The following is a 20,146-nucleotide window of genomic DNA, read 5'->3' as shown; positions in this document are numbered from 1 at the left end:
TGCTCTGGTGAACTCCCCTCTGAAGGGTGACTGATGACGATGACCAGATGGCCTTTGGTAACTTTCCACTCATAACTGAGGCCGTATTCCTTCTTGTACGAAAATTTAGCATGTAATATGACATTAGAGACTCTAAATAAATGGCTCAATGATAGTTGTCTCTTTTAAAGTGAAGAACGACTCCAGAATTCAGATTTGAATAAATTTTATCTCATAGAGAAGTAAGTTGGCTAGTCTGAAATAAAGATGGCTCTGGTATTCCGCTTCGAAAAAATCTGTTTCCCCTCATTCTCTCAGTCGTGAGGAAGGGATGTTTCTTTTCGAGTGACGCCATGGGAAACCACTGATTGTATCCCCTCTTGACACTGGCTAGGCTTGGCGCCTGCTGGGTCCCCCCCCCCGTTACACAAAGGAAGTATTGCACAACGAGTTGCCAATAAAGAAATCCTGTAATATAAATTCTGAAGACTCAGTTTATCTATCGTAATGATGCGGATATTAATTAATTTCGATGTCCCTTTTCTCAGATAGCATTGCGTCTGTAATTTGGAAGGTCAGTATTAGCCAAAGGTCCTTAGATCATGCCCCTGTCGGGTTCAGTATGTGCCCTTAAAAAGTTAGTCTGTGTTTCCTGATCATGTCTGTGAGTCTGTCAGTGTGCTAGTACAGCTCTTCAGTAGGTCGTTTCATCCATACGCCATCTCTGTGTATTGGTCCAAATATTTTTCTGAGAATTTTACGTTCTCTTTTTTTCTGTCTCTATGATGCCTGATGCTTCAATTGTGGTCATTTCTGATGCATACAATGCTTCTGGTAATACGACTGTTTTGTAGTGTCTAAGTTTGGCCTGTCTTGATATGCTTTTCTTATTATAATGTGACCATGTGAGTGTGTATGCTTTCTAGAGTTTTTCCGTTCGTTCTATGTTAGACGCCTTGTTTGATCCTCCTATTTGTATGTATTCCCCTAACTATTTACATTTTTCTACTCTTTTTACGGATCCATATACAATATGCATGGTGTGCACATTGTTGTTCTGTCGTTCCATGTATTGGGTCTTCTCCTAAGATATCTGTGGACCTGTTTTGGCAGCTATTTCATGCAAGCATTCCAGTGCTTCCTTTGCCTCCTGTGTATTATTGCTAAGTATGGCTATGTCATCTGCAAATCCCAGACATTTTATGATTGTTTTTGTTTCACATGTTCTTCCCAGCTGTATTCCTTTAACTTGTTCCTCCCACTGCTTGATAATTTTGTCCAACACCATGTTGAACAAGATTGGTGAGAGCCCGTCTCCTTGTCGGACACCTGTGTGTATCTGGAAGGGTTCCGAAATTTCTCCCATGAACTTGATCTTGGAGGTGGTGTCTAAGTGTCTGTTGTATAAGTGCTCTGGTTTTTCTGTCATTGTCATATTCTTCCAGTACGTCAAAGAGCGTCTGTCTGTCTATGGAGTCATACACTTTTTTAAAGTTCACAATGGTAACTACAGTGTTTCTTGTTTGTCTGACTTTCAAAAGTGTTCTCAAGTTCCAGATCTGTTCGATGCATAATCTCCCTTTTCTGAAGCCTGCCTGGTATTCACCTATTTGTGGATCTGCTTGTGGTTCTAGCCTGTTTAATAGCATCTTAGAGAAAATTTTGTATGCAACTGGTACTAGCGAAATACCTCTGTAATTATTTGGATCTGACTTATCACCCTTTTTATGTAATGATGGATTAATGCACATTTCCATTCCTCTGGCACTTTCTCTGTGACCCAAATATCTGTGATAATCTTATGGATTTTTTTGGTGATGTTTTCGTCTTGGAGCTTCCAGATCTCGGCGATAATACTATCCTCTCCTGCTGCTCTGTTATTTTTCATTTGTTTTATGATTTCCTCTATCTCTTCTATTGTGGGTGGATTAGAATCGGGGTTGGATGTAGTTTTTTGGAATGTTAGTTTTTCTGTGGGTTTCTTGCAATTAAGAAGTTTATCAAAGTAATGTTTGAGAATTTTACAGTTTTCTTTCGTGTTTGTTTCCAGGGATCCATCTGTTCTTCAGAAGCAGAGGCTAGGAGGTTGATAGCCTTTAATGTTTTCTTTGAATGTTCTGTAAAAATTTCTTATGTTATTTCTCTTGAAATCTTCCTCAATTTCTTTTAGCCTGTTATTCTCGTATGCTCGTTTTTCTCTTCTGATTTCCTTCGATGATTGTTTCTGAACTAAGTGAAATTCCTTCCATGTTTCTGATGTTCTGTTACTGCTGAACTTCTCCCATGCTTGTTTTCTTCTCCCAGTGGCTTGATCACAACTTACATTCCACCATCTATGTTTTCGTTTTCTAGGAGGTTGTCCCCAGCGCATTGCCTTCTGAACTGTCTTCGCAAGATCTGTCCAAGTGTCTGTTGAATGCCTATGAATTTCTTCAACAATTTTTTCCCTGTTTATCTTCAAGTAATCCGGATCAGGTTTGACTATTTTGTTTTGCGCCATCTTTTTCTGTCTTGGGATTGGCCTAATCTTAACTTGTAGCAAATAATGATCAGACTCGAAGAATCCTTTACGCGTTCTGACATTTAAAATTTCCCGCATATTTTTCTTGGAAATGGCCACATGATCAATTTGGAATTCTCCCCACACTGTGTTAGGTGCTTTCCATGTTGTAAGTTTTCGTCTTGGTTTTTGAAATTGCGTTGACATAATTCTGAGGTTAAAATTTTGGCAGTATTTTATGAGGTGTTCCCAATTTTTGTTTGTGCAAATGTGTGCTGAGTACGGGCCTGTCATTTGTCTGTATTTTCTCTCCTTACCTAATTGCACATTGAAGTCACCCATTAAAATTTTCACATGTCTTTCTGGTACGTTGTTGGTTACTTCTTCCATGTCTTTCCAGAAGTCTTCAATTTCTGGTGGGTTCTTTCTGTTATGGTCATTTGTAGGTGCATGTGCATTGATAATTGTGTATGGTTTATTACCTGATTTGAAGGAGAGTGGGGAGATACGTTCTGATATGGAATTAAAGTCTATGATGTTATTCACGACTGATTTGTGTACTGCAAATCCCGTACCAAACAATAATGGTATGCCTCTTATGACAGCAGGTTTGTCTTTGTAAATCCTGTAATTTTCTGTGTCGAAATGGTTTTCATCTATAAAGCGCGTCTCCTGAATGGCAAGAATTTTTATGTGAAATTTTTCTAGAATGTCTGTAAGTTGTTTTAGTTTTCCAACTTTGAAGAGAGTGTTTGCATTGAGAGTGCCAATGTAGTGTTTGCGAAGAGATTTTGAGAAGCTCCGACTCTTCTCCTCATGATGTTCCTTGTCCCCCAGAATCCGATGACCAGGAAAGTCCAGTTCGTTGACTGGGGCCTGGGGTAGCGGATTTCTTTCCTTTTGTTCCATCATGATTACTTCAAGTTGAAGTTGGTTGTGGTGATCTTTAATAAAGATCACGGTAATTACAGACTTGATTGTTGAGATCAAGCCATATTTCACTGCCATACCAACTAGGTAAACAGACGCAGACCACTAGTCATTGGATACCAGAACAGACACTAGTGGATTTTTTGATGTGTGTTTGGTCCGCGAGAGCTATTTTATTTCACTCAAGTCCGCCGGCAAGCCGGTGAGGAACCCCCTATCCACCACCTGGGATGCGCCACGTCGGAGTATCACCTCTCCGCCTGCTACGACACCGTAGTAGGTTCGTGGTTATATATTTATATATTTATATGTTATATATTTATATGTTATATATTTATCATATTTATAAAAACCCAATTAGAGTATAGTTCTAGTGTATGGGAACCTCACCAGAATTACTTGATTCAAGAACTGGGAAAGATCCAATGGAAAGCAGCAAAATTTGTTCTGGGAGATTTCCAACAAAACATTAGTGTTACAGAAATGTTGCAAACTTTGCGCAGGAAAGACTTGGGAGTAGGGAGACAAGCTGCGCGACTAAGCGGTATGTTCTGAGCTGTCAGTAGTGAGATTGGAATGACATGCATAGATTAATAAAATTGAGTGGTGTTTTTAATTGTAAAAAAGATCATAATATGAAGATAAAGTTGAAATTCAAGAGGACAAACTGGGACAAATGTTCACCCTTAGGGGGCTTGTTGAAGCCTTTGTGTACGAAATTACACATACAGTAAATTCAACAGGAAGCTGCTGACTTGCAGATGTGGCAGGGGACTGCTAAAGGCTAAGGGAGATAACCCTGACAGAAAATCTTCTCTAACGTCAGTTGGAGAGGAATTGCAATCTCTTTCAAGACAAATATGAGCCTCGGATCGAAGAACTCAAGGCGACAACAGCTAGGTGCTTATGATGGCATACAGCCTGAAGCTTCACCAGCTACGAAACCTAAATCAAGACCCAGTTGCCAGAGTGCAACCTTGAATATTCTAACACTGACAAATAAAACTGAAGAAATAGTTGATATGATGGAAGGAGGAAAATTCTTATCATGGGGATAAGTGAAACCAAATGGAAGGCAACAGGAATAAGAAACCTCCGTCTAGACTATAAACTATACTGGTCTGGAAATAACTTGGAGTCAAGAAATGGAGTGGGCTTTATACTTCGTAAAGATATTGATGTTTGTAGTCAGATTGAATCTGTCAGTGATAGTGTCAGTAAATTGGAATGGAGACAAATATCATATAATTCAGGTCTATGCTGCAAATCAGGATGTCCAAATGAAGAAAGAAGCCTTCCGATCCAATGTGGAAGAACATATGGATTGTGAAAATTTGGTAGTAATGGGAGATTTTAATGCTCAGGTTGAATCAGATAGGAGTTTAATCGTTTTTTTTTTTTTTTTTTTTTCTTGCTTTACGTTGCACCAACACAGATAGGTCTTATGGCGACAATGGGACGGAAAAGGCCTAGGAATGGGAAGGAAGCAGCCGTGGTCTTCATTAAGGTACAGCCCCAGCATTTGCCTGGTATGAAAATGGGAAACCACGGAAAACTATCTTCAGGGCTGCCGACAGTGGGATTCGAACCCACTATCTCCTAGATGTGAGCTCACAGCTGCGCGCTCCTAACCGCATGGCCAACTCGCCTGGTGAATCAGATAGACTGGGCTATGAATCCTCTCTGGGTCCTCATGGAATGGGGAATAGGAAGACAGAGGGTGAACATCTTCTGGATCTTTGTATGAGGAATAATATAGTTGTAAGTAATGCTTGGTTCAAGAAAAGGGACATGCATAAGAATACAAGATATAGTTGGGACGATCAATATGGAAATGTGATTGATTATATACTCGCCGACCAAGAAGTTTGGAAGATTGTAAATGATGTCAAAGTAATTTCTAGTGAAAATTTGGATGGAGATTACAGGCTGTTGGTTGCAGATATCACAAAGAGAAGACCTCCTAAAGTCTACAATACCAGGCGAGTTGGCCATGCGGTTAGGGGCACGCGGCTGTGAGCTTGCATCCGGGAGATAGTGGGTTCGAATCCCACTGTCGGCAGCTCTGAAGATGGTTTTCCGTTGTTTCCCATTTTCACACCAGGCAAATGCTGGGGCTGTACCTTAATTAAGGCCATGGCCGCTTCCTTCCAACTCCTAGGCCTTTCGTATCCCATCATCGCCATAAGACGTCTCCGTGTCGGTGTGACGTAAAGCCACTTGCAAAAGTCTACAACAAAAGAACACAAAAATTAAAATACTAGAGACTCTCTGAACCAAGGGTAAAGGAAATGTTTTGAGAAAATGTTTGGAAGATGTTACCAAAAGAAGATCTGAGATCTGCAAATGAGGAATGGGATAACCTGGGAAGAGTATTGGTGAAGACAGCTGAGAGAGTATGTGGAAGACAGAGCCAAATAAGAAAATCTAAAGAACAGCATGGTGGAATGAGGATGTAAAAGCTGCTGTCAAAGCTAGAAATGGTACAAGAAGAGCTTTGTACCGTGCCAGAGTGCGAGGAAATCCAAGTAAAATCAAGGACAAACTATCATTTTACAGAGAAAAAGAAATTACAGGTCAAAAGAATAGTTGACACTGAGAGATGGAAATGCAAAGAAGATCTTGCCAATAGGGCATGACTAACACAAAAAGCTCCTGTATAGCATTGTTAAAAACAAAAGAAATTATAATAGTACTATCAACAGAGTCAAGCTTCCAAATGGAGAGGTAACTAGAAATGAGAATGAAATATTACAGGAGTTCAGTAGATATTTCAAATCACTTACTGAACTATAATACAACTGACAACACACAAGATGACCCTCTAAACCCTATAAATTATAACGTAGAAAGTTTGACCTAGCTGGAAGTGGAAACAGCAATATGTAAAATGAAAAACAACAAGTCTGCAGGATTGGATGAGTTCAGTGTGGACATGATCAAAGCACTTGAAGAACCTGGAATACAATGATTGTACAAAGTACTAAATAAAATTTGGAAAGAAAATGAAATCTCCATTGACTGGAGGCAAGGAATGATTATTCCACTATTTAAGAAAGGTGACCAAAACAAGTGTAACAACTATAGAGGTGTACCCTTCTATCTCATGGGTTAAAATATATAAGACCACCCTGAAAAAAAAAATCAGAAAATTTGTTGAACCTAAACTTGAGGAAGAACAACATGGATTTAGAGCGAACAGATCAACGCTAGATCTCTTTTTTTTTTTTTTTTTTTTTTTTACAAGAATGCTCTTTGAAAAATACTGGGATAAGAATAGAATGGTTATAGTTATATTCTTGGATATTGAGAAGGCATATGACCATGTACCAAGTAAGCACATATGGGCATAAAGAAGTGCCAGATTGAGATTATAGCTCGAGTAGAACAACTATATCGAGAGACAAAGAGCTGTGATCAAATTCAAGGAGGCAGGTCAAACTGTTTTGAAACCAAGAGCGGAATCCAATAAAGAAGTTGTCTATCACCACTTCTTTTCGTTACTATAATGGATGAGGTTATAAAAGCAGTGAAAATGAAGGATCAGACAAGAAATGCACTTGTATTTGCTGATGATGTTATGCTATGGGGTGAGACAGAAGCAGAAGTTCAAGCTAAACTAGATCTTTGGCAAGAAGAATTTGAAAGAATGGAAATGATCATCAACCAAACTAAAACCGTCAGTTTAGTGATGAGTCGAAATCCTGAAGCCATCAACCTGCAAGTGCAAAATGAAGACGTAGACATTATCAATAACTTAAAATACTTGCGGAGCTTCATTTCTTTTGACAATACCATAAACCAAGAAATAGGCAATAGAATACAAGCTACATCAAAATTCTACCTCTCCGTTCATCAACTACTTTGGGATGACTCGTTTCCCTAAGCTTGCAAGCTCATACTGTACAAAATATATCTTGTACCAATTCTAACGTACGGACTGGAAGCAGCAACATTGACTAGATCTGCACAAAGTTGCCTACAGGCCACTGAAATGAAGTTCCTTCGGTCATCTCCAAAAGACAAGGAGAGACAAAATAAAGAATGAAAGTATTTGGCAACAACGTGGATTGGACAGGAGCCTGTTGGAAACCTTAGAATTAAGCAGATTACGATGGTATGGACACATGTGAAGGATGACTCCAATTAGGATCTCAAGAGCATACTATAAAAGGAATGTTGTTGGTAGGAGGCCCAGAGGGAGGCCTCGGGTTAGTTGGGAAGAGCAAATTTTCAAAGATCTTGCCAGATGTGATGTAAATTAGCAGCAAAAGGTAGAACATCAGCTGTGGATGGACAGGACTAATTGGAAGAGGCTCGCAAACACCTGCATCCGGCTTGCTGGAGTGGAAAATCGATGATGATGATGATGAGGAGGAGGAGGAGGAATTAGGAATTGGAATAATTTACCAAGGAAAAGTTCAATTGATTTCCAACTTGTTTGATATCAATTAAGAAAAGACTAGGCAGACAGAGGGCAACAACTCTAAATGCAGGTCATTGATTGATTGATTGACACCAGTATGAAGGAATTTAAGTAAATGATGCAAAGAGGGGTTCAAACCCACTATCTCCCAAATGCAAGCCGACAGCTGCATGACCCAAACTGTGCAGCCACTTAGTTGTGTACATAATTATGAGTCATGAAACCATAATTAGATTTTTTTTTTTTCAATACCTGACCCTTACGAGGTTTAAATCGTTACATGTCAGTTTTTCACCACTACAGCCTGAGAGTTAAACTTGACATTTTCACTCCTTGTGAAATATGTGGTGTGTGAAGCAGAGATAAGAAAGGCTTTGTCTGGTATTCCTAATTTCCTGTCTCAATTCATTCCAAGTGAGTGTACCTAAAATTAAAGTTGTAGTAAATAAAGTTTTAGCAGGAGTAGTGAAGATTATAAAAAGGAGGACAATCCTATTTACGGGGTATGAACCCATTAGCTTATATTTAGCTTACCTTTTTGTTAAAGTTTATGAATATATCTAGGTGTATGAAGCACGAATCATTCAATTTGTAATCGCCTTAGATGAGTGCAACAGGTCAGTTTGCAGCTTACCGAGCTCGATAGCTGCAGATGGTTTTCCATGGTTTCCCATTTTCATACCAGGCAAATGCCGGGGCTGTACCTTAATTAAGGCCACGGCCGCTTCCTTCCAATTCCTAGGCCTTTCCTATCCCATCGTCGCCATAAGACATATCTGTCGGTGCGACGTAAAAAAAAAAAAAAAAAAAAAAAAAAAAAAAAAAAAAAAAAAAAAAAAAAAAAAAACCAGAAAAGTTTGCAGCTTGCACAACACTATACTTCAGTGCTAGTTGGGGTTCATCACTTGAACGGGTTGGGGTTTATTAATTATATTTCCATTCTTGTGTAAAATCAATGTAGCTAAAAAAGGATTTGGAAAGGATAGCATCACATTTTTTCTATATAGTAAATAAATTAAATAGGTTACTCCTTTCTTTTTAATGTGTTACTTATTCAATCTGATCCAAACTGGGTTTGACTAAGGACACAGAATATTGATTGATTGATATTTTATTTTATTTTTACATATTTTACTTAATGTCTATTCTAACCCACCTGTCATGATGTAATCCAAAAAAAGCAAAGTCAAAGACTAGCTACTGAATACTTGATTATATATATTAGTTACAGCCTTTTTTTTTCTGCCAGCAGATGTAGACCCCAAAGATCGTCCTCATCATCTAAGACTAGGACATGGTGGAACTTTGGATTCAACTGCAACAGGTGTTCTAGGTAATTTTTTGTTTAATGACCTAAACAGTAATTCATATTTATTTACATAATCTATGTTTAATTATTTAGAGTAGCGGTAGCTGAAGGGTTTGCTTGTTTCAAGATTATTTTCTGTATAGTTGTAGGCATTGGATGGGGATGCAAGGTGTTACCAAAATTACTGAAGGGGACTAAAAAGTATGTTGTAACTGGACACCTTGGAACTGCTACAGAGACCTACAATGAAACAGGAAAAGTTATCATGGAAAAGTCGTATGGTGAGTATTTTTACAAAACAGATCATTTCTCAAGGACAGGCACAAAAAATCTAAACATGAATACCTTAAAACAACCAAGACCTTTGTGAACATAGGGGATCTTTATTAAACAAGAAGTAAATTTTATGAGATTGCTTGTTTGACAGAGTTTATAGTAGTATCTTGAAGTAACTTTTTGGAAGCTTCTTGCATAATACAAGCTGGAGAAATGTGTTCAGCAGAACAATACAGTAGGGACCTGAGGCAAGACAGCTGCAGTGTGCAGACTCTCACAGCTGCTAGCGGCTTAGTTGTGTACATGATTACAGTCATGAAACCAACTGTTGACAAGATTTCTACTCGATTGGTCTGGACATACCTGACTTGTCATGACACTCTGGTCTAAATAGGCATGGATTCATAATGAAAACCCTAACCAGCAATTAATTTTACAAGAGTCATGAATTCATTTGTCACATTTTACAGTCACATCAGTCTGTATTGAATTCTGGGAGTGATATTTTACATATTTCAGCCAATAACAAAGGCTGTTGATGCAGGAGGTATGGAAGACATTGCAGGTTTACGATATTTTCTTTTATAAGATACAATGATATTTCTAGGGGAAGGTTGGAGGGTTCCTAGCTTTGGCAGTGAACACATTACTCTCCTGCAAGTAACACGAGGTAAGATTCATATTATTTACCTTTGAAAAAATTTATGCCTAAGTCCTCATTATATATTTTTACCATGCTTGCTCTGTACATCTTCTTTTAAATCTGTTATAAAATACACTGGCAGAAAAAAATTATCTAAACACTATGAAATAAGAAATGTAGAATATGGAAATTTTGGCATTATATTTGTCAAGGTAACATATTTAATTGATTAAAGGTACAAGACAACAGATTAATATCTGCGCCAGAAAAGCAATTGCAAATGTGTCGTGCTGGTCCATTAATAACTGGTGTAATCACCTGACTGTTGAATGCAGGCATGCAAACATGCATGCATTTTGTCATACACGTGCCAGATGTCAGCTTGTGGGATGGAGTTCCATGCCTGTTGCACTTGGTCGGTCAATACAAGGATGGTTAATGCCGCTTGTGGATAACGTTGGAATTGTCATCTAATGATGTCCCATATATGCTTGATTGGGTATAGATCGGGGCATCGAGCAGACCAAGGCAACATGTTGACACTCTGTAGAACGGTAAGGAGGCATGCGTTATCCTGTTGGATAACACCCCCAGGAATGCTGTTCATGAATGGCAGCACAACAGCTCGAATCACCAGACAGATATACACATCTGCAGCCAGGGTGCATGGGATAACCACGAGAGTGCTCCTGCTGTCATAGGAAATTGCTCCCAAGACCAGAACTCCCGGTGTAGGTCCAGTGTGCCGACGCCGCAGACAGGCCCTCACCTGGCCTCATTCTAACCAACACAGGTCATCACTGGCACAAAGGAAGAATCGGCTTTCATTGGAAAACACAACAGACCTCCACTCCATCCTCCAATGAGCTCTTGGTTGATGCCACTGAAGTCGCAGACGACGGTGGTTTGGGGTAAGTGGAATGCATGCCGCAGGGCATCTGGCTCGGAGCTATCCTTCAAGTAACTGATTTAGAACAGTTCGTTGCATCACTGTGGTGCCAACTGTCACTCGAATTGCTGCTGCAGACGCAGTCCACTGTACCAGGGCCATATGTCGAATGCAGCAGTCCTCCCTCTCAGTGGTGCCACGGGGACTTCCGGAGCCCAGTCTTTTGGGAGCGTACCTTCTCATGACCACTGCTGCCATCATGCATGCATAGTAGAGACATTCCTGCCAAGTCGTTCTGCAGTAGTGCAGAAGAAAAATCCACCTTCACGTAGCCCTATTATATGGCTCGTTCAACCGCAGTGAGCTGTTGATACTGGCCTCTTCTTTGTCGTAAAGGCATTCTTGACTCACTCACAGTCGCTCTATCCAATTTCACAGGTAACTAATGCTCTCGCACTGTACAGCCTGTATTTAAAACAAAGCCGATGTGCAACATCATGGGGCCACTACTAGTGCCACACTAATGCGATTTGTGGCAAATTTGAATCAACGTCATCTTGTGGATGTGTAAACACGCCTACCAACATTTATTAATCTAGCACAACCCCTTCTTGGTGTATGGTTTTTTCCACTGCTGTATATGTAGTTTTTTCTGGATGGTATAAATAAGTCAGTTTTCAACAGGCAAAGTGCCTGTAGCAGACTCTGGGTAGATTTTTTCACACTTGTCTATTTGGGTGTGTATGTCTTTTATACAAAATCTTTCTGTTCAATGCTGATGCAATCTTTTTTATTATGTCAATATGGCTACTCTCTAATCATTTCATATTTGGTATAATGTTAATACTATTTACGACAGTGGTGTAGTGATGGGCAATGCTCTTGCTCGAGACTCTCGAGGCTGACGTCACAGATCTTGAGACTCTCACGAGAATCTCAAGACCGATTCTCGTGTGCTGCGACGTGTGTGACGTTCCAGTAACTGTGAGTGAAAGCTTGATAGTATATCATCAGTTTTTGCATGAAATAGTTCTCATGTGGAAACGTGTGTGTTGATAAATTTTGTCAAAAGCTTGGAAAAGTACTGCATGTTCAACTATGACCCTCCTCCCCAAATACCATTAAGGAAAGTGAAAACACACCGTATTGTATTGTATCATATCTTAAACGGTTCACAAGTTATTTAAGGTGGACATCTTAGCTGAATAACCCTGCATAATTTGTGAATAAATGTAGATAGGATGTACACCTACATTGATACCTCAGAATTGTTGTTGACAGGGTAGCTTTTTTGTGGTGCAAACCGAGCTGGAGGTGTTCTCTGTGATGATTCCTCTTCATTGATATTACCGGCATGTGTTTTTAAATGCCGGGTCATCCCGGAAGTATTTCTGCTGAAGTATTTTATGCCTTTTAAACCAACAACACAGCGGGCTGTGCTATGTGGCATCTCTTCAAAATAATCCCATGTCCACGACCTACGTTGCATTTTGGACATCGTCTTAAAATTGTCGCATACAATTGCACACAATGACACATTGTACCGTCATATACCAAAGTACCTAATTATTGCGTGTATACTCTATAATATTGTAAGGAATTATTTCCTTCATCACTATAATGTTGGTAAACACAAGCACTGATCAATGTGGGGTCTGATAAATTATGAGTGATAACTCCGTGTGTTTGGAGTTTGGTGTGTGCCTCTGCAGAACTTAATCTGCCTAATCTGTTACTTACTGGTTGGCGTGTTATAAACAGTTCAAATGCATTTAATCAAAATCGAAGATCAAGGTATCAGCTGTGAAGGTTTAGACAGTGGTGCTCATAATATGCTGTCTATGACCACGTGTAGCAGTTCAACGACAGTAAACTCTAACAACCTGCATAACAAAATGCAATGTCACGGACAAAATCTTGAAAATAACGTAATTCGAAATGTATCTTCTGCTTCCTCGTCACTATCTCGGTAATAATATCTGTCATCCACATCATATACAGTATCAGATGCCTCTTCTTGGCTAACAGATCTGAGCAGACCAAATCACTCCCTGGAAAACCCTTCCAGTGTGAAACAGCCTTTCATGTTCAGTTCTCACTTTAACACCCATTGTCAGCACCCCTAAGCTAGCAGTTACCTACTTAATCCATTACTGTACCATCAAGAAAAGCATCATTGGCATGACAGTAAGTTACAACAGCCTACATCACGTGGATGACTCAGTCATCAAAGGTGGTAGTAGAAAACGGAAGCATCCGTTTGACATGGGGCAGCAGGAGGGTTATAAGGTGTCGGGGAAACATTTGAGAGGCAAAGTGCACAGGAAGTCTCAGTCACTTGGAGGAACTCCAAAGCGAAAGGGTAATGGCGAACATTCGGGAGCATCAGAGGACCCAGAGCCTTAATGAGGCCTTTGGCTCTTTGAGGAAGATCATCCCCACACTGCCTTCAGATAAGCTGTCCAAAATTCAGACACTCAAATTCACGGCCAGGTACATCGACTTCTTGTACCAAGTGTTGCACTGTGACGAAGGGGAACTGGAAGGAGACCCCGAAGAGATGGCAAGTGAGCAGCGAACTTCCGGTCCATGCAGTCCCAGCATGCGATTGGCCCTCATGTTGGCAGCTGCAGTGACGTTATCGTGCACGTACATGGCCCATGAGCGCCTGAGCTAGATGTTCAACTTATGGAGGATGGAAGGGGACTGGAATGGTGGAGGGGTACATGTCTGATTTTACACATAGTATCGACAACAGCATTGACTTGATATCAATGAGCAGCTTCCAGCATTTATTGGACTTCTACCAGCAGTTCAAGAGAGACTATATTACAGTGCGCGAGTCAGTGTTGTTGATGTCTGTACTTGTCAGAATAGACTCAGGGTACTCCGCTATTAAGTGTTGTAGTGTCACTTGCTAATGTGTGTAATTGTGTGTTGTGGCTTACAGTGACAATAAAGTAATTTACACAAGGAAGTGAACGTGTTCTCGTGTGATATTTATTTACGTCAAATAAAATCGCATTTGAGAGCAATACTATGTACACCTACAGTAGCCGTCAGTTTCTGTACTTAACCTACTCACTCATGTACTTACCGCTGCATACAATGCCAAAATGTGTATCCTTACGTTATGCTGCGTCAAAATAGACCTCAGTAGTAATGAAAGAAATAAATGCTCTAGTCACGTGTTGACACAAATATCTACGGAATGTGGAAGGCCCATGGTTGGCTATTCGCATACTCGGCACAAACAACTTTTAGCTCCATCTATGTGTAGGCCCACGTCACGCTGCTCACTGCACAATGTGGGGACAGCGCTCTCGAGACCTCTCAAAATTTCTCGCGAGAAACAGTGCTTGCACTAGTCTCGACACCTGTCTCAGACTGCCCATCACTACAGTGATGGTTGGTGATGATTTCAGTGGGTGTGGATAACTGAAACATGGTACAGTAAACTTTTTATTATTCCTGTTTTTGGAGGGAACAGAATTTTCAAAAATAAGATCAGTCAATCCAACTCGAACAAAATGTTTGGTGTTTACTACACAAATGCTCCTAATTTCAGATATAGATAATAATAAAACCAGGTATCATTTGCACTTTTCAGAAATAACAACTGTGATTGCAGAAGCACTCCAAGGTCTTAAAACTATTTTTACTCATGGGAACCCTCCCCCCTATGGTTTTAAATTCATTTATTGACTGGGGTTAGTAACATATCCTACCTTGCCAAAATAATCACAGTTAGGCAACCTTAAAATTATCTGGAAAACCAATATTGTTGACATATTTTTCAATGCAGTTACTTTTACTAACATTTATCTTTCTCTGCCAGCTTTACTGAAAACTGTGGGTTTCAATTTTCTAAAGTTAGCAACCTTACAAATGGAACTAAGTAAATAATTTACAGTAAACTTCACAGATGACACTAGGCAACAGGGAACCATGTCACATGCATGGTAACAAGAAGTGTTTCAGGCAGCACTTAGGCATGATGTAAATCTACATGTGCATGCCCACTCATACAACTTGGTGCATACACCACCTCTTCCTTAATGGCATGAACCCTCCCTCTACACAGTTCACTCTTCCTCACCATAATACCGTTCATGTGCGAGTGCAAGAAGGCAGAAACCTAGGAGCACCGAGCACTTTTGAGTATGGAGGAAAGTTTTTTTAAAGAGTATCATCTGATTTGAATAGGAAAGAAACACATATGAGCAGTTCAAGTGCTGGGTGTGCACATGGCTCCAATGTGATACCCACCAGCCACTACTAATTTAAGGACACTTATTCTTCCAGATTTCACTACAGTTAGTACTGTCAATTTCAGACAGTATGTGATTTACATTGCTAGATTTATGCTTTCACAGCACAGAATAATAGATAATATATTCTTATAAATACTGTGTATGCAAACTGCAACTGCAGGGTAACTTTAATTTCATGAAGATTTTACTCTGCTCTCTCAGAAATACAACAGTGACTATTTTACCTGCAGGTTGTCTCATTTCACACGGCATAAACTCAAAAGAATATCATGTCCAAAATGTCTTTTTTCAGTGAAATGAAGCTCCTCAGCTCTTAAATTTTAACAACATTGTTCATCAACAAAATTTCAGCTTATCAATTTTGTCATTGCTGCCAATTGCAAATACAGGTAATCATTCCTTTTCAGAAGCTGCCTCAGTGGCTCAGAGGTGGTATCTGACTCATGATCATAAAATCAGGGATTTGATTCCAGTAGGGATAGTCACTTTTTGTATGGTCAAACATTAAAAAAGAAATACCCAGCATCGCATCAGTATCTGTTGGAACTAAAAGAAAGACATAAAGGAAGAGATGGTACAACAGTGTCTGCACAATGACAGTCGAGAATAGACAGACATAAGGTGGTAGTGTTTCACATTGGTACTAACAACGTAAGACAAGCAGGTATAAGTACCAAGATGGTTGGGGATGTGTGGGACCTGGTAAATGCAGCATGGGTGAAGGAAGCAGAGATTGTTATCAGTGGAATCCTGTGTAGGAGGGATACTGACTGGAAGGTGATTGGGGATTTAAATGAGACTATGGAGTGGGTATGTGGGAAACTGGGAGTGAAATTTCTAGATCCTAATGGGTTGATAGGAGATAGGGATCTGCGCTCGCTGGCCTTCACTTAAACAGCAGTCGTTCATATAAGTTAGGAAATTTGTTTAGAAGGGTTATATGGCGGTATATTCAGGGAAACAGGGTGACCTAGGGAATGGTGATAAGGGAACAGGAAACTGGAATCAAGTAGGGATGACAAAAATATTAGTGCTCAGCTGTAGAAGTATTGTAAAGGAAGGAATAGAATTAAGTAATTTAATAGATATATATACTTAACTGCATATTGTAATAGGAGTTGAATCATGGCTGAGAAATGATATAATGGATGCAGAAATTTTCTCATTGAACTGGAGGGTATATCGTAGGGATAGGATAGGAATGGTAGGAGGGAGACCATTCATTCTGATGAAAGAAGAATTTGTAATCTACAAGAAAGTTAAAGATGACAAACATGAAATTCTAGGTGTAAGGCTCATCTCTCAAGATTATAGGCAACTTGATATCTTTGGAGTGTACAGACTGGGAAAGGGTAGCGTAGATGCTGATTCAGAATTATTTGATAAGATAATCAGCTATGTGGGAAACGATAAGGAAAGGAACGTGATTTTAGCGGGTGATCTCAATTTACCAAATATCAATTGGGAAGGTAATGCGAATGACAGGAAGCATGACGAACAAATGGCAAATAAGTTAATATGAGAAGGGCATCTGATTCAGAAGGTGATGGAACCAACTAGAGGGAAGAATATTCTGGATGTGGTGCTGGTAAAACCAGATGAGCTCTATAGAGAAACTGAAGTAATAGATGGTATTAGTGATCATGAAGCTGCTTTTTTGGTAGTTAAAAATAAATGTGAAAGAAAGGAAGATATTAAAATTAGAACTGTTAGGCAGTACATATGGCTGATAAAACAGGCATGAGAGAGTTTAAAAAAAGTAACTATGGTCGGTGGAAAATGGTAAATAAAAATGTAAACAGACTCTGCGATGGGTTTAAAGCAGTTGTTGAGGAAAGTGAAAATATGTTTGTACCTTTAAAGGTGGTAAGGAATGGTAAAGATCCACTATATTATAATAGAGAGTAAAGAGACTAAGAAGGAGGTGCAGGTTGGAAAGAAATAAAGTTAGAAATGGCTGTGGAAGTAAGGAGAAATTGAAGGAACTAACTAGGAAATTGAATCTAACAAAGAAGTCAGTTAAGGATAACATGATGGCAAGCATAATTGGTGGCCATACAAATTTTAGTAAAAAATGGAAGAGTATGTATAGGTACTTTAAGGCAGAAACAGATTCCAAGAAGGATATTCCAGGAATCATCGATGGACTGTCTGCGAATTATCCATAAAGTTTGGTCTCAGTCATCAAACGGTGTGGTATATACTGAAGAAATGTCTCAACATGTGGAAAACTGCATCCACCTGGACAGATACCGCAACGAAGGAGACACATTTCTGTAGCGTATTGTCGCCATTGATGAGACGTCGGCATGAGCCTACGAGCCTGAATTGAAGCATCAAATGAATGGCGCCACCAAGGTTCACTATATTCACAGAAATTTCGACAGAAACCCAGTAGTGTGAAGCTTAGGCATACAACTACGAGTGTGTTATTCTTACGCATGCCGTGCCTGAGGGGCAAAACGTCAACAGTGACTACTATTGCTGATACAGCTGATTTTTGGAGTGACATCTGCATTCAGCTATACGGCACAAATGTCCATGTTTATTATGAGACAATCACCCTATCGTGTTGCATGAAAACACACATTGTCATGTCGCAAATAAAGCTCTTATTTCAATGGTGGCATTGGGAGGTCTTGGAAAACCTTTCGTACTCACCAGACATGAATCCTTGTAACTTCGACCTGTTTCCAAAGTTGAAGGAACACCTCCGAAGCCGCCATTTTCCTGATGTGGCTTCTGTACTCTGTGCAGTAGGGCGCTCAACAGAGAACACCTTGCGGACTGTCCCCGACAGCTTAAACTGACATTTGGCAAAAGGTAACAGACTTTGACTACATTGAAGGAATGTAATGCAATTGTAATTGTTAGTTCATTAAATATTGCATTCTATCGATATTTCCACTACTTTATTTACAGCCCTCATAGATAATCATGCACTATGTAGTTGAGAATGGATCCGGAATAATCATGTGATGGGGAAGGGTTTATAGAATTTCCACTCTCCCATTTGAATAAATATTTTGAATTACTTATCTTGAAAATAATGAAAACACAAACATTTCAAGCATACTTTGCTTTGAAAGTTTGTTTAGTCTCACTTAATTATGAAAATGTAAACCTACAACCTGTTTTCCAGTCACTGACCGGGTCAGGGATGTAATGAATGAATCATATATAGGCTATTAGTATGATGGGGTCGTCACTCCCAAAGTGATTTATTAATGACTGATAGATGCTATGAAATGAGAATAGAGAGTGTTGCTGGAATGAAAGATGACAGGGAAAACCAGAGTACCCGGAGAAAATCCTGTCCCGCCTCTGCTTTGTCCAGCACAAATCTCACATGGAGTGACCGGGATTTGAACCACGGTATCCAGCAGTAAGAGGCCGACGTGCTGCCGTATGAGCCACGAAGGGTCTTCACTTAATGATGATAGCTACTTAATATCTCTATGCTAAGTACAAAATGGAGTAATGTTTTTTTCCTTGCAAACTTTGGTATCATTCCATCCCAATGTGAAAATGATGTTGGTGATTTTCTAAAGATTTGAGTTCTGTGAATTAATTGTAATTGAGTCAAATATTTCTTAGGTAACTGCAATTCAGTCCAGTTACTTTTATTTCGTACTTTTCTCATCACTGAGTATATTATAAACTGAACTCCAGAGTGCAACAGTTCTGAAGGGCCTTGGCCTACCGAGTGACTGTTGCTCAGCCCGAAAGCCTACAGGTGTCATGGGGTCAGCATGATATTATATTATGCTTTTGTTTAATTTTAATTGGTGTTTTCATAATTAGATCTGCAGTCACTTTAGGAAAGAAAGATGTGCGGTAAAAAATGACTTGTTTGAAATAGGAAATCAGTAGGCAAGTTCCCTGAAAAACTCTTTGTATACTGCAAGGTTTCCTGCATAAAACCTGAATGCTCACACACAGCTTAGCCAAGGCCGGACAGCTGGCTGGCTTCTTCGACACCCACGGCTCACCTGGCCACAGCTGGCCTGCACTCCGTCTTCACTAACAGGTAAACACGTTTCAATTGACACGATCTAGCTCGGGCACTGTAATGTTTCTTATTTCAGTTTGTATGTTTTCTGTAAGTTCCTGCAGTGTGTTTGGATTTGTTTGGTGCACTTCTCCTTCAGGGTACTCCACAAATAAAAATCACAGACTGTTAGATTGGGGCAGTGGGAGGACCATAAACCAGCACTAATTACACCATCTTTGAAGACCTCTGTAATTGAATCCATGGACTCCTTGGCTGTATGTGCAGTTGTGGGATCTTGTTGAAACCAAGAATATGATTGTTGTTTTTTCCATTAACTGATTGAAAAATGAGGTAAAAATGGCATTTTGATACCGATCTCCATTTACTGTATACTTATAAAAATATCAGACCGATTACGTGTGTTGTGTTAATTGCACACCAAACTCGGATTTTTCTGTCATAAAGAGGAATTTGCTCTATGCAGTATGAATTTTCAGAATAGCAATAGCATGTGTAGTGAGTGTTGGTATGCCAGTTAGGTGGAACCATGCCTCATCTGTATATATCGTCGCTGCCGGTACAAAACCTCCTATGTGGAATATTTTAGCTTAGAACTTTGGCTGGTTAGGTTCTGTCATCTAAGGTGAAATATTGTGTGAATATGGTCAAAGCATTCTCGCTCTTCATAATGTAAGTGCCACGGGTCAGTATATCTCCAAAAATATTATCACATAGGAGGTTTTGTCCCGGCAATGACGATATACAGGATGGTCCACCGGCCCCTTGCAATCCAGTTTTATGCATCCCTTCACATTTACTACAATTCTGAAAGACATCGCCTCTTTCCCTAAACCAGGGTAATATAATGAGATGTGTGTTTATGGGCTAGAAGACAGCAGGAATCGTGAGCACCACTATTAATTAAT

The 20,146-nt window shown here is 39.7% G+C and overlaps 1 protein-coding gene across 3 annotated transcripts in view; it reads left to right on the top strand.

Annotated features, from left to right (window-relative positions):
* Window positions 1–20,146, top strand: part of LOC136858581 (pseudouridylate synthase TRUB1) — a 101,656-nt gene that overhangs the window by 24,662 nt on the left and 56,848 nt on the right. For 2 of the 3 annotated variants that reach the window (XM_067138243.2, XM_067138245.2), the window contains exons 2-3: window positions 9,085–9,168; window positions 9,288–9,425. In XM_067138243.2, the coding sequence (XP_066994344.2) occupies window positions 9,085–9,168; window positions 9,288–9,425 (222 nt within the window). The remainder of the gene's footprint in view (window positions 1–9,084; window positions 9,169–9,287; window positions 9,426–20,146) is intronic. The other variant, XM_067138244.2, reaches the window with a different exon arrangement.

Source organism: Anabrus simplex, chromosome 1, assembly GCF_040414725.1.
Source record: "Anabrus simplex isolate iqAnaSimp1 chromosome 1, ASM4041472v1, whole genome shotgun sequence".
Lineage (NCBI taxonomy): Eukaryota > Metazoa > Arthropoda > Insecta > Orthoptera > Tettigoniidae > Anabrus > Anabrus simplex.
Note: the sequence above shows the minus strand (reverse complement) of the source record. Positions and strands in the feature narration are given on the sequence as shown.